At 41.6% G+C, this 14,970-nt stretch overlaps 1 protein-coding gene across 1 annotated transcript in view; it reads left to right on the top strand.

Annotated features, from left to right (window-relative positions):
- SNX30 (sorting nexin family member 30) overlaps positions 1 to 14,970 on the top strand; it is a 52,756-nt gene that overhangs the window by 13,960 nt on the left and 23,826 nt on the right. Inside the window, exon 2 of the mRNA XM_031609772.2 lies at positions 8,222 to 8,410. Coding sequence (XP_031465632.1) covers positions 8,222 to 8,410 — 189 coding nt within the window. The remainder of the gene's footprint in view (positions 1 to 8,221; positions 8,411 to 14,970) is intronic.

Here is a 14,970-nt window from a genome sequence, read left to right as displayed (position 1 = left end):
CAAGAAGGCTTGCTTCTTACTAGAGCTTAGTCTGTATTACTCTTAAAGTAGTCTCAACCTTGCAATCTGATTCTAGATTATTAATATAGTGGGAAATTCAGACTACTTCTGAAAGTGCAAGCTAGTTTCCGGTGAGTGTGCCCCTACACAGCGCTCTCTTTTCCCTTTATGGAGAGGGATGTCAGGAGTTGATGTCTCTGTGCCCACTTCCCCTTTCCCAGAATCACAGGTCCAGCCTCAGAGGGTGGTTCTTGCAGCTTTTGTCAAACTACAATTTAAAACCATTCTGTTTGTGGATCGATGTAGAATTTATATATAATTTTCTCCTGGGAATTTGTAAGGCTTTGGAGTTTCAGTTAACTGTGTGGGTGTTTTGTTTCTTTTATCTTGCTGAGAAAGACTGCTCTTTCTTCTTCCCTTTCTCATTGTGTCCAGAGCATTTGTTCTTCCTTGCAGTCTGTTTCCTCGCTTTGATTACTTTCAGTGGGTTATGCAAGGAAACAAAGGGGACATATGGTAAACAAAGATACTAGTGCCTGGAAAGCAATTAAACTGAGCAGGGGGGAAGCAAATAACCTTTTCTTCCATTGACTTTCATCTGAATTTATGTATTTGTCTGCAGCTGGTATTGGATAATAGTCTTGTGTGGGTGCTTGGTGAGATCCTTCGGTGGGGTACTGTGCTGTTAGTGACATGATCTGGATAAATTGGAGAATGGAAATATGTATTCTCTTCCCACACAGAGCTGACCTGTGCAGACCAGTGGTAGAGAACTCCAGAAACCAAAGCTACCTTCTCTCAGAACTCTCTGGGATGAGATAAGTCATGCTGTGAGCAAGTCTGTGAGAGCCAAGTTAATAGAAGCTTTTATAGTGTTTTTGAATACTTATATTTAAACTATTTTAGTTTTCCAGTCACCAGCAGCAATTCTGCTAAGACTTAATGTTAAGTACTGGAGGTATGAAAATAAGACAGTTTCAGAACCCAGCTGTAATCGCTGCATGGAATCATTGTTTCCTTGCCATCACTGTGTCTGTGGTTGTGCCTCTCTGAGAAATGGAAGGCAACAAAATGCCTTGAAGCACAAGGAAAGTATGGTAGTTCAAATGTTAGAAACAAAACAGCAAGGCTCTACTAGCAGTACAGGCCTGGGTGTAAAATAACTGATTTTGGCAGGATTAATTGAAGATACGTGTACTTAACTTTGCCTCTAAACAGCAATATTTCCATACAGGCTCCAGATGTCCCTTACGTCATTTAATACCTGTTGAGAACAAAGTACTTGCAATATCAGGTAGCTTCAGGCTAATCCTTTTCAGAGGTGAGGTTATCTGTGCTTGGACAACTTTTGGGGCAGTTTTCTCAGCACCCGACTTGATGGCTGCTGATGGGTCTTGCCTGTCACAAATGGGGAAACAACTCCTAGCCCAGGAACTGAGAGCTTTGAACTCTGTGTGTGAAAGGGGAAGGGGATAAAAGCAGGAGTGCTTGAGATGAGCCTGGGGAAACAATGCCTGCCGGGGGGGGGGAGGGGGGATGAAGCAGATGGCTCAGCTGAAGTGCATCTTCACCAATACAAGGAGCTTGGGCAACAAACACTAGAATCATATCATAGAATCTTAGAATGGCAGAATCTTAGAATGGCTTGGGTTAAAAAGAACCACAATGATCATCTAATTTCAACCTCCCTGCTATGTGCAAAGTTTCCAACCACCAGACCAGGCTGTCCAGAGCCACATCCAACCTGGCCTTGAATGCCTCCAGGGACGGGGCAGGCACAACCTCCTTGGGCAACCTGTTCCAGTGTGTCACCACCTCCTTTGTGGAAAAACTTCCTCCTAATATCTAACCTAAACCTACCCATCTTAGTTTAAAACTATTCCCCCTCTTCCTGTCACTATCCACCCTTTTAAACAGTCATACTCCCTCCTGTTTATTTGTTCCCTTCAAGTATTGGAAGGCCACAATGTGGTCTCCCTGGATCCTTCTCTTCTCCAGAAGAAGAGTAGCTGGAAGCCATTATAATGTGGGTAAACTATGACTTAGTTGCCATTACTGAAACATGGTGGGATCACTCTCATGACTGGAGTGCTGCAATGGATGCCTATAAACTTCAGAAAGGCAGGGAAGGAGGGGTGGTGGCCTGGCTCTTTGCTAGAGTGCGTTTTAGCGTTGTAGTGCTCAGGACTGGGAATGATAAAGTTGAGTCTCTGTGGGTGAAGGTCAGGAGGAAGGCCAACAAAGTGGACATCCTGGTGAGAGTCTGTTACAGACCACCTAACCAGATAAAGAGATGGATGACATGTTCTGCGAGCAGCTGGCAGAAACTGAGTGATTGCCATCCCTTGTTCTTAAGGGCAACTTCTTTAATCTATGCTAGAAATACTATACAGCACAGAGGAACCAGTCTAGGAGGTTTCCAGGGTGTATGGAAAACAACTTCCTGATGCAGCTGGTAAGGGAGCTCAGCTGCTACTCCATCTGGACTGTCACAAGTCCATGAGGCCAGATGAGACCCACCTGAGGGTGCTGGCAGAGATGATTGCCAAGCCATTTTCCACCACCCATCAGTGGTACTGGTAAACCAAACAGAGGCTTGTCAGTGTGCCCCCTATCTACAAGAAGGGTCATAAGGGGATCTGGCAAACTGCAGGTCTGTCAGGCTGACCTTGGTGCCAGGATCACCTTAAGTGAACTCATGCAATGTGTGCAGAACAACCTGGGGATCAGGTCCTGCCAGCATAGGTTAATGAAAGGACAGTCCTGCTTGACCAACATAATCTCCTTCTATGACCAGGTAACACGCCTGGTGGATGAGGGAAAGGCTGTTGATGTAGTCTATCTACCTAGACTTCAGCAAAACCTTTGACACTGTCTCCCATAGTATTCTCCTGTGAAAGCTGACAGCCTGTGGCTTGGTATACTCTTTGCTGAGGAAAGAACTGGCTGAATGGCCAGGCCCAGAGAGTGATGGTGAATGGAATGAAATCCAGCTGGTGACCCATCATGAGTGATATTCTACAGTGGTTGACGTTAGGGCCCATCCAGCTTAATATCTTTGTTGATTCCCTGAATGAGGGAATTAAGTGTACCCTCAGTAAGACTGGAGATGACACCAAGCTGGGAGGAAGTTCAACATGACCAAGTGTCTGATCCTGGCACTTTGGGCACAACAACCCCGTGCAGTGCTGCAAGCTTGGGGCAGAGTGGCTGGAAGGCTTTGCAGAGGAAAAGAATGTGAGTGTGTTGGTTGACGCTTGCTGAACATGAGCCAGCGCTGTGCCCAGGTGGGCAAGAAGGCTGGTGGCATCCTGGCTTGTATCAGAAATAGTGTAGCCAGCAGGAGCAGTGATGTGACTGTTCCTCTGTACTCATCTCTATTTAAGTACTGTGTTCATATTTGGGGCCCCTGCTACAAACACTGAGGCGTTGGGGCATGTTTAGAGAAGTCCATCAAAGCTGATGAGGGGACTGGAGCACAAGAATTATGAGGAGTGACTGAGGGAACTGGCTTGGAGCAAACTTACTGCCCTCTGCAACTGCCTGAAAGGAGGTTGTGTTGAGATGGGGGTCAACCTGTTCTTCCAGGTAACTAGTGATAGGATGAGAGGGAATGATGTCAAGTTACACGGGGGGAGGTTCAGGTTGGGCATTAGGATAAACTTCTCCGAAAGACTGGTCAGGCACTGGAATGGGCTGCCCAGGGAGGTAGTGGAATCTCTGGTGGTGTTCAAGAAATGTGGAGATGTGATACTAAGGAACATTGTTTACTTGGCTGAATTGGTGGTAAGTGAACAACCAGACTAGGTGATCTTAGAGATCTCTTCTAACCTTTTATGACTCAAACCTAGTGGAACTACCTCTTTCATTTTCTTTGTGGACATCTGCTTCAGTAATTTTACTATCAAGGTAAGCTACTTACATGCTAATGCAGGATAGGTGAAAACTAATGTTGAATTTTTTAGAAGCTGGGATTTTGAGTAGCTCCCCGGCAGAAGAATACATGATCTTCACTTGAAAATAAACCAAAACCTACAAAACTTTAAACCCTTTTTTTAGCCTTCTAGGATTGCATCCTAGATGCATTCTCCCTCTGGTGTCTACTATTCCAGAGGGGGGATGCTGCCTTCCAGAGGAATGAATACCAGGCTCTTGAGGTTTTATTTCATGTGGATCCAGGCTGCTAGAGTCTTGGAAAGTGTTCTGAGGACATGAAGGAGGGAGAAAATGAGATCAACTGGAAACTAACCTACTCATTCTGCATTTCATGTGCTGGCTTCAAGTTTATAAAATTCAGCTGAAATTTAGTTTCTTGAAAGATTTAGGATATAGTTCTGGGCAGGCTAACAAGTCATAGTGTTTGGGCTGCGTAATCCAACAGAAGAATGTGAAGCTGCTTCCTTACCAAACAGCAACCTGTATAGTTGGCAGGGCTCATGGATCTAGAGCAGACAACTAGCTCCTGTTTGTGCTGCATGCCAGGAAATCAAATCCTTGCTTCTAGAGTTATCTCGTGCATCCAAAAGTCTGGGTATTTTGATGAGTTCTGTAAACTCCACAAGAGTCTGTGAAGAGTCTGATTATCAGTAGGTAGTTGTAGAACTGTGCACAAAAGACTTAACCAGTAGTCACAGGCCTGGAGGTCTGAATGCTGATTTATTTCTGCCTTAAGTTGTAATCCAGGCTTTACTAGACATACACCTGATTTGCTTCTGAAGGGGACAGTGGTCTGAGGAGGTGAGGAATTTTTCTTATTTACAGTAGAAGAAGATTTGAAATCTGAGGAAATCTTCTGAGATAATTCCTGGAGCTCGAAGAGTCTGTTGACAGAACCTGTCGTTCATTCCATTTACCTGGTCACCAGAAGCTGTCTCTTCTCATCACTGTTGTAGTTCTGCTCTGATTCGTGGCAGGATGAGTTTACTTTATCAGGTGCTGCATGAAAAAGGCTCTTTTTCTATAAAGAACTTTGTAAGCAGTAGATACCTCTAGAACTTGGACTGTCCTGATCTCATAATGCAGCTAGGTTATTAAAACAATAGCTACATTGTCATGCCAAAGATGAAACTGATGCATGAGTCCCTGGCACTGAAGCGAGACTCTTTTGTTATGTGAAACATTTAATATTGGCAGTATTTTAAATGCTCTTGGGTATGATAATTGTGCTGACAGGAAGTGCAGATGGATGCAGATTTCTTTTCCTGCCAAGCTTTGCAGGACTGACTCCTCTTTCTGTGGTAAAAGTAGGCTAGAACAGATGATGCAGTCTTGCTTCCACAACTGCAAAAAATCCCGCAAATCTTGTGGAAGAACGCCATTGCCAGTTAACATGATGCAGAAGTGCTCTGTCTGTGGATTGCAGGCTGAGACAACTCGGGTTGGAGGGCTATCTGCTGTGACACTTGAAAGCCTACCTCTTTCTAGGAACGGTTAAGATTTCAATAAAGGGATCTAGCCTGCCCCTAAACAAAAACTCCAGCAGTTCCCTATCTTGTGCAGCTGGCTTGGAGGCTCCACCCATTGCTAAGGACAAACAGTTGGCTTCTCACTTGACCTTCAGCTGCTGAAACCTAGCTAAACAGCAGTGCATGATGCCAGCCCTGACTGACTGGGGTTTTGCCATCAGAAGTGAAGCTGTATAGCATAGTAGTATTTTATATATATATGCTTCTTCTGTCCTTCCCCCGGACACAGCTGCAGCCCTCCAGCTCCTAATCAGAGGTGGTGTAGAAATTATGCTTAATCTAGATAGGAGCATTTCATCCAGGACCAAAATTGGGTGAAACTATTCACAGCCTTTGTTTTAAGACCTGAGACATTTCACAAAGCCTATTACTTCAAGAACATACTCAAGTAGACTAGAGTGGATTCCAGCCTTCACAGACCTTTGTCCTGCTTAAAAAATGCAAGGTGTGTTAATATGGTTATTATAGACTTCCAACATAACTAGTGAAAAAAATTGACTTTGTGCCTGTGGCCATGTGTTTGACCTTTAGGCCTTCTTCCAGTTGTTTTAACGACTTCATGTAGAATTGTTGTAAGTTAAAGAACACAGTGAGATCTCTTAAGTTGCCTTTTGGAGGGTTTTTTTTTACAGGCTTTCAAGAATCTCCTGTTTGATCAGGTTTAAACTATTTCCACAGTTAATTCATTTCCATACTGGTAGTTTAGAACTTGCTGCAGTTCTGGCACAACTTATCATACATTAATGCGTATTGCATATGGGCAATCAAGAGCTGCCTGTTCTTTTTGGGAGTAAGAACAGACTTGTCTACAGCTGCTGCAGTGTCTCAGGGATTTCATTGCTTTTTACTGTGCTCAGCCAAATTTGCCTGTCTAGCTGAACTGCAGAATTTCTGTAGCCATCTCTTGCTTCTCATCTTACCCTGACATTTGCTTTTTCTGTTTTCCTGATTCTAGCAGAACTTTTTTCTTCCAAGTTGTTGTGGCACTGCATCTTCCTGTTATACAGGCTCCTTCTATATTCAGTCTGAGCCAGATGCTTCTTGTGTGGTTCAGGATAGCTACCTCATATATGAGCTGACAAACTGTGCCATGTTCATCCTGCTCCTTTGCCCTCTTAAAAGAGCATCTTAATGTCTGCCTTCTCCTTCATTTCTGAGTTAATTCTACAATGTTTCATGTATTGACAGCCTCTTCTGAGCATTACCTGAGAGAATGTATCTAATGTCTGTTTGTAGGCAATAATTTAGATCTCCCTTTCCCCAGAATGTCTAGGCTAAAGTACATAACTACGTAAGCAATTCTCAAAGTGGGGAATGGTAAAAGCACTGTTCTGTGGAATTGTGGCGGTCAGAGGGTTTGTCTCTAAAATCCTAGTGTTCTCATGGTGGGTTTGTAACAAAGGCTGGTAGCAACTTAGCATCAATTTTAGCCATTGTCAAAGGCGGACCTTCGTAAGATACCTGTTCCTGTGTCTCTCACCTGAGAGAGAATTTTGAAAGGAAGACTTTTGAGGATGAGGACTACCCTTGTTCAGCTGGAACATAAACCACAACTGTGTGAGGAATACTGATAAGTAAATGGGATCTTACGCAGAAATAATTCCTTAGCTAAAATTACATGTTTCATTTAGCCACATAAAGACTAAATGAAGCTAAAATGGGGCTAAGCAGTAGTTCTTCAACTAAACACTACTAATTGTGGTGCTGCTCTAACTGTAGTGATATTTTACCAAGTCTAGCATCCATGGGAACATTTGTCCTTGCAAGGGAAACATTCTATGTATAACATCCTGTGCTACTACTTAAAAACAACAAGATCTGCAGCAATCAATCTTCTCTGTAAATAAGAGCCTTGAGTATTTAGCATTTTCTTTTTTTTTTTTTTTAAACTATAGTCAAATGTTCCTATACAACCTGTTACACATGGCCAGCTAGCTGTACTATGCAAACAGGGCAGAGATGCATAGAATAATTGATTTATACCAAATTCTAAGTCTTGAAGATGTAGGGATATACAAAGTTCGATCTATAACCCCTGTTTTCTGCTGTCGGATGAGTTTTAAGAAATTATAGATATCCTGAATCCTTGTGTGACACATCCTAAAATGGCTGCTTGCTGGTTCTTTTAACCTCTTTTTCCCCTATGCACTGGATGATAAATCTTGGAATTGGGAGGATGGGGATAAGGACGTCCAAGCAAAGCACAGTGTATCTATGTGCCTTAAGACTCTGGAAGAGAGATGCACATCTAGTGAACTAGATGGGAAGTTACTGATATGAGTTTGCCCTCCTGACTATTATGAGAGTCTCTATTATTTCTCAGAGGGGAAAACTGACTCACATCAGTCAACTTAAGTGTTGCTGCTTCGTCCAAAGCCTGTCTTTACAACTAGATCTCCTAATTTGCCTACTTGCTTCATTTTCAGAGTCTATGTTGGTTCAACAATATCTCTGATTTCTCATGGAAGTAGACTGGTTTGCTCAGTATTAAGGGGAAGTAGGGTGGTAATATGCTTTCTTTTCAATTTATGGAACAATTTAGCATTTCTTGAACTTAATATTCAAGCTGCAAACTTGGAGGATTGCCAGGGTGTCCTGGAAGGGGCTGATCCTTGAAGCTGCTGAAAGAAATTGTGTGATAATGGCTGGAAAGACTTATCAGTGAAGCTTGTCAGAGGCATCTTGAAGAACACTGCTTTATGGTGAATCTCTTCATGTATCTAAAACTTTGTTGTTTTTTTTTTTTTTCAAAACAGGATCTCAGTCTACCCAATGGCACACCAGTTGACACTTCTAGCCCAGCCTCTTCCTCATCTCTTCTCAACAGACTGCAGCTGGATGATGACTTGGATGGGGAAGCAAAAGACTTGTTTGTTACCGTTGATGATCCCAAAAAACATGTATGCACAATGGAGACTTACATCACATATAGGGTTACAACAAAGGTACTAAGCAATATACTCCTCTACTGCTTTTTCCCGTGGAAAGTTTTGTTGTTTGTTTCGTTTTTGAAGGCAATGCTCTGGATGTTTATGCCTTGTGTTCTATCTCTTTATCATAAGGACTAGAACTTATTGTCTTTCAGTGCACTGTAATAAATGTGTTCATGGTGTGACTTCTTTTACCAGAACTGTTACTACTTCAGTATGTGAAGTAATATAAAGCTATTAATGTGTCAGCTTAGATCTTGTCTCTTGTTGTTAAACAGAACTGTTTGTAAACTTGAAAAGCCAGTTTCTTTAGCTTGAAAAATTTTCATACAACACCCATTTGATTTGAATTACCTGTGCTTGAGGGGAATGAGCCTTCTTGCTAATTCACTGGTAGTCTTCACTCATTTTGTCAATTGCGCTCTGGAATTCTTTAAACTTATTACTTAAATGTCCATCACGCTTCCTCGGCCATCTGCTTATCTAAATCCAGTATTGTAATTTTCATCCTTGAATGTAAATTAGCTTCCTTGCAGTTGTTGATTGTTAGAACTAAGTAGTGTTAGAATGCTGCTGTTTCCTGAAGTATGCAAGTTTTTTCAAAGCAGTTTAGGCCAGTTATTAATGTGACCTCATTAGAATAGTGGGAAAAGCAAACTGAAAAGCCTGTTGCGTTCTCAGCTGGAACTTTAATTTCTGTTAACTAGATGTTCTCATTAGCGTCAACTTTGAGTAATATTGACATCTTTGGGTACTTGTAGTTACCTAATGTAAAAAGTGTCCGCTAGCCTCACTGTGATTATACCTTATCCACTTGTCCAGAAAGATTTATGTTACTATGACTTACTTAGATGGCAGTATCTCTCCATACTGGAGAGGGTATTTTTCCCTTGAGATAAGAAAGTCATCACAGGCTGTGTATATCTTGCAAAAAGAAGTCCCACTCAGAAGTTCCACTTTCAGGTTGCACCAGGAAAAATGTGGTCTTGAGAATAGAAGCTACCTCATATTGCAGGTTTAACATAGGCCTGCCATTCTTAGTTGTTTCATCTTAGTCTTGCAAGAAATAATGTATCTTATCCACTAAAAAATTCTAAATATTGAAGAAAATTTGTATGTGGAGTGACTTAGCCTTTGACTTTTATAACATCAGAAGGAATAGGCTGAAGACCTGATTATTCTATCAAGATTACCTGTCTCTGCACAGTGGTATCATTGCTCTTCTGCTTGTAAACTTGTGTTAATACATGATCACAGGGCTGGAGCACCTCCCCTACAAAGACAAGCTAAGGGAGCTGGGCTTGTTCAGCCTGGGGAGAAGACTGAGAGGTGACCTCATTGCAGCCTTTCAGTACCTAAAGAGAGCCTACAAACAGGGGAATCAACTCTTTGAAAGGGTAAATAACTGCAGGACAAGGGGAAATGGTTTTAAGTTGAGGGAGGAAAAATTTAGGTTGGATGTTCTTTACAGAGAGAGTGGTGAGGTGCTCGAAACAGGCTGTCCAGAGACGTTGTGGATGCCCCATCCCTGGAAGTGTTCAAGGCCAGATTGGATGGGGCCCTGGGCAGCCTGGTCTAGTATTAAATGGGGAGGTTGGTGGCCTTGCATGTGGCAGGGGGGTTGGAACTTGGTGATCCTTGAGGTCCCTTCCAACCCTGGCCATTGTATGATTCTACAAGGATTTCTTTCTTAATCATGAAAGCATAGGATGGCTTGGATTGAAAAGGACCTTAAAGCCCATCCAGTTTTTGCCCCTTGCTGTAGGCAGGGTTGCTGACCACTAGATGAGGCTGCCCAGGGCCGATCCAACCTGACTTCGAATGACTTTGGGAATGGGGCATCCACAGCTTCCTTGGACAGCCTGTGCCAATGTCTCATTACCCTGAGTAAGAAATTTCTTCCTAATGTTTAACCTAAATCTCTGTTCTTCTGGTGTAAAACCATTCCCCCTTGTCCTATTACAATTGGTTGGTCTCCTTCCTATTTATAAGCACGCTTTAAGTACTGTAAGGCTGCAGTGAGGTCTCCCCAGAACCTTCTCCAGGCTGAACAAGCCCACCTCTCTCCTTTCTTCATAGGAAATGTACTCCAACCCACTGATCATCCTTGTGGCTCTCTCTTCAAAAGCTTCACTTAAACCAGAATCTAGAAGGTGGATAAGGTATTTTCCTTAGAACAGATGTGTTAACTCAATGTCGCCTTTTTTTCTTAATCTAAAAAACCTGTACAGATTTCATATCTACCTACATTTCTGTTGATACTTGCTTTATTCTGCATCTCACTGCAGCACATAATGCTACTGTATTGTACCATTACAATACTGTTTTGAAACAGTGCATTATTTATCTTCATCAATCACTTCACCTATTTGAATTTATTACTTATTCTTGTAAACTTCTGGCTAACCCCTTGGGTCAACAATCTAGTCTACTATTGTTTGAAAAAATCTGATTGGAAGTTTAACAGTATTAATGGCTTGACTCATTCTTACTGTACAAACAAGTCGTCTTTGATGCCAAGATAATTGCCTTGTCAGCCACTGTAGCTGAAAGCAGTAATTAAACATGGCAAAAGCTGCATAGGAATAATCCTTAGATGCTATGATCAGGGTAGGTGCTGATGTTTCTACTTTCAGGTAGTAGTTCATAGCTTTACAGCAAGTTTTGTTCCAGTCATCTGAGGGGAATGTAATTATCGTTACTGTAACACATAGTTGAGTCTCTGGCTGGAAACCACTGTAGAGAAAGGGTGTAACCTGACTGAAGTAGTATTTTCCTGTTTGCCTTTTTCTTCTTCTTCTTCTTTTAGGAAAGGTCTTCTATTGCAACAGCAGAAGCAGAGATCTTCCAGTATGCCCCAGACTCCCCATGTACTGACTTCTTTGTCTGCAGGTAGTAGTCGTTGGGGAAGGGTCCAGAAAGTTTAGTCTAACAGACTTGCAGTGAAGCAGAGCTGAAAGTATGCAGTTTTCTTGGTCTTGCTTGTATCCTTGCTTTCACAGCTTCCTTCTTGGAGTCTAGTAGTGTTCCTCAGCAAATCTTCTGGATTAACACGTTCTACAGCAGCAGATTAAGAATCCTCAAAAGAATGGGGTGAGCAAGTCAGACCTGACTCTGCTGACTGTTTTTCATACCTTGTTTTCTTCTTGATAACTGGAATTTTCTGAGAAGGGGAAATGAGTGAAACCAAAAGAGAATATTGGTGAAGCTTGTGCTGGAACTTAAATGGCCTTTGCTGTAATGATTGAAGTGCTCCAGATGTTCTTGATGACATCTCTGTGCTCTTCAGGTAAACTGATGTGTACTCAAGAGGGATTTTATCTAAAAGATGTTTCTTCTGAGGCAGGAAGGGGTAAAATTAACCTTATGCTATGTAGTCATCTGTCTTAAGGGAAACGTAGGAATATTTCTAACTTTGCATTTATTGTACTTTCTAGAAGGGCAGGGCATTCTTCTGTGCCTTCTTCCATGGAAATCTGAACAGCTGTATGCTATTCCTCATTGTCCTCAGTTGCTCTGTAGCTCAAATGGAGCTGCCTTCAAACCAGCAAATGCTGAAGTAGAAGCCTTGTTCTTTTTCCTCTCCTTCTGCCCTTGCTTTCAGTGCATGCTTTGAGTAGACAAGTACACAGAATAGCTCGATCCCTACAGGGGTGCAGATGCTCTTTTTCAGATGGGATAAATTGTATGTGGTGAACAAAACTATTAACACCAACACTGTTGCCTTTCTCACTCCATTCTCTGTTTTTTTAAATATAATTTTTTACTATGGCTTAAATACTATTATGGGGGAAATACATTTAAAATATTTAATAAGTAAAAGACCAGAACTAGAGTGAGGAAAATGATTACTTGTGCCTAGTTGTCACAATTAGTTTTAGGTTTGAATACTAACTCTTTTCAAGAAAGAAGAAACACTAAGATTTGGCATTTGCCTTAATAGTTTGACTTCTAACAAGATGTGAAAGTGTCTCTAAGCCTTCCTGCTTTTTGACAAGTGAAACTGAGCACTGCAATATTCCAGGCTTACTTAGTGGAACTGTGCTGGAATCTTCAGTAAATCTCTAGAAGTGTCTAACCCATTATTTTGGGGAGACTGAGATCTGCCATGTCAGTTTCTCAAATCCCTTTGGGAGAGATGGGTCCTTGAAAAATGAGATTTATTGATCTTAGTAAGAAAGCAGGAGGAATATGTCAAAAACTTAGACTTCACTTCCCATCCCTGGGTGGTGGCAAGACCCTCTTCCATTCTGTGAACAGTCTGGAAAAAATAAGTTGTGCCAAGCTAATGAACTGTTTGATCTAAAATCCAAATTCTTTCAGCATTAGTGAGAAGTGTTTAAACCTTCAAGATTTTAAGGCTTTTATGCTCTGTCCAAATAGTCTTTGAAAAGCTTATTTGCTCTCTAGATTTCACAGCTCATACAGCAAACACTAAAATGCTGATGAATATGATGCGTTTTTATTTGGCTCCTTGTGAAGGACAAGAGCTGAAAAATGGAAAACTTTACAAATCTATTTGTAGCCTAAAGGCAAGAGGACCAGTTTGCTGTAAGTGAATACAAACTGATACTAAGATTTAGATTAGGACTTATCCTCAAATTATGCCTCCCTTCTTCCAGACTAAGTAGAACTAATGGTTTTCTGTAACTGTTAGCAGAACACTGATTAGTAAGGTTCTCAAATCTGGCAGACGGGACACCTCATTTTCATTGTGCTACAGGGTAAGGCACTCAGTTACTCATTCACTGTCTGATCTCTTTTCAGGGGACTTCACCCTATCACAGCCAGTTCACATAAGCTCTCCTATTAAATTGTTACTTTTCATTTCAATTTCAGATGATCTTCTGCAAGGTGAAGTACAGCTTCCCCACTAACAGGACAAAGCAGTCAGCTCTGGCTGATGAGGGCCCTTTACATGTGTATGCGTTCTCTTATTCTAGTGTACCAATGCTCAGTGTCTTACTCCAAGCCATTGTAAATGTTTCATATAAGGCGTCAAAAATCTCATTTGTGCTGAGGCACTCTGCTGTGTTAAAAAGCTGGTGCTGTTCTGATGTGTAGCTGACTAAAATACAAATCCACAGTGGATATCTAAGTCTTGGCAGTCCCTTGTTCACAAATACTTATGCTCCCCTGATGAGCATTCATTGTGTTAGCCTATGTACTTAAATATACTCCTTACCATAGCTACCGAGTCAGAACAGGAATGAGGTGAGCTTGATGTCTTCTGTTCTAGAAAAGAAAGGTACAAAGAAACAGAAAACAAACCATCTCTTAAGGTAGTATCACAGTAGCATACTGTTCAGTGTATGTTAAAGCTGCTGTTGTGCTGGTGGCATGCTAAGGCTGTTGGTTCTTCCTAAAGACATTGCTGGCATAGAACTTGCACAGGATACCTTGTGAGGATTGATAGGCAGATGCGTAGTTGCTGGAGAGTTGGTACCATCCAGAAAGCAAATGAAATAATGAACTGTGTTTAAAGGGTACCCACTTGGTTCTCTCCAAATAATGCTGTATGTGAAAGTTGCCATCAGTCTAGAAGTAAATACAAAATCACTGCTGAAATTCAGCATGGCTTTCAGTGGCTAGAAATAGCAAAACAGCCTAGTCCTGGATTCAGTGCTAGTTGAAAGCTGGGAGAACTGATGAGTTCTCCAAAATGCAAAGTTTTTGATGTCTGGCTGTAGGTGCGATGCTGCAGTACCAACATCCTACTTTCATTTCAAGATGGTCTTGATGTTGTTACAGGTAACTAAATATGACTCTCTAGGTTTCTCTGGGCTGTACTTCTCATTGAGACATCACAGTAAGGACTGTCTACCTTCCAATCAGGGTTATCCGCTAAGTTGTTTGTCAGATTCCCCCAGTACACACTTTGTTTAGTGCTGTTAGACAACTGTAATGCATACTGTGTGAGCAGCCCCATGAAGTTAGGTTTCTATTCTATAGACTTAAAACACTTGCCAGCAGTTTCTCTATATACCTGTCTTCTGCCTCAAACTTGTTATGGCAAATGTAACTCCTTGTTTTAATGAATGGGAGCTTGAATTATTTAACTTAATATACTCATACTGACATTTGGCATACCCTGTGTGAACTTCATATAGACAAACTGGTTTCTTCTCAAAAATCAACAAAACTTTTCCTTCAGCAAACCTAGCAATAGCTTATGCTCTAATCTTATAGCCTTGAAGGAGTTTAACAAGCCTGTGGTTTCTGGAATACAGAGTAGTGGTGAAACATTCCTCACCCGTAGTTAAACTGCTTCACAAGTAAACAAGTCATGAACTATCTTGGCTTTTAATTCTTGCTAAGCAGTCTCATCCTTGGAATAAATATTTCATACATTCTCCTCAAATGTGTGACTGCCAAGAGATTAACATGGTGCACAATATTCTCATCTTCCCAGACTGCCCCCACAAAATTTGAGAACATGTATTGTAATATTGATAAACTCTAAGAACACATCCCAAGTACTCATTTTTCTCATTGCTGACTTTACCTCTACTTAAAAGGCCATTTCTTTCATGCAGCTTGTAACTTCATTTTGGGGATGAAGTTCTAGTGCAAGG

This window comes from Phasianus colchicus, chromosome Z (assembly GCF_987193195.1).
Source record: "Phasianus colchicus chromosome Z, bPhaCol1.hap1.1, whole genome shotgun sequence".
In the NCBI taxonomy this organism is placed as follows: domain Eukaryota; kingdom Metazoa; phylum Chordata; class Aves; order Galliformes; family Phasianidae; genus Phasianus; species Phasianus colchicus.
This window is presented reverse-complemented; position numbering and strand designations above follow the sequence as displayed.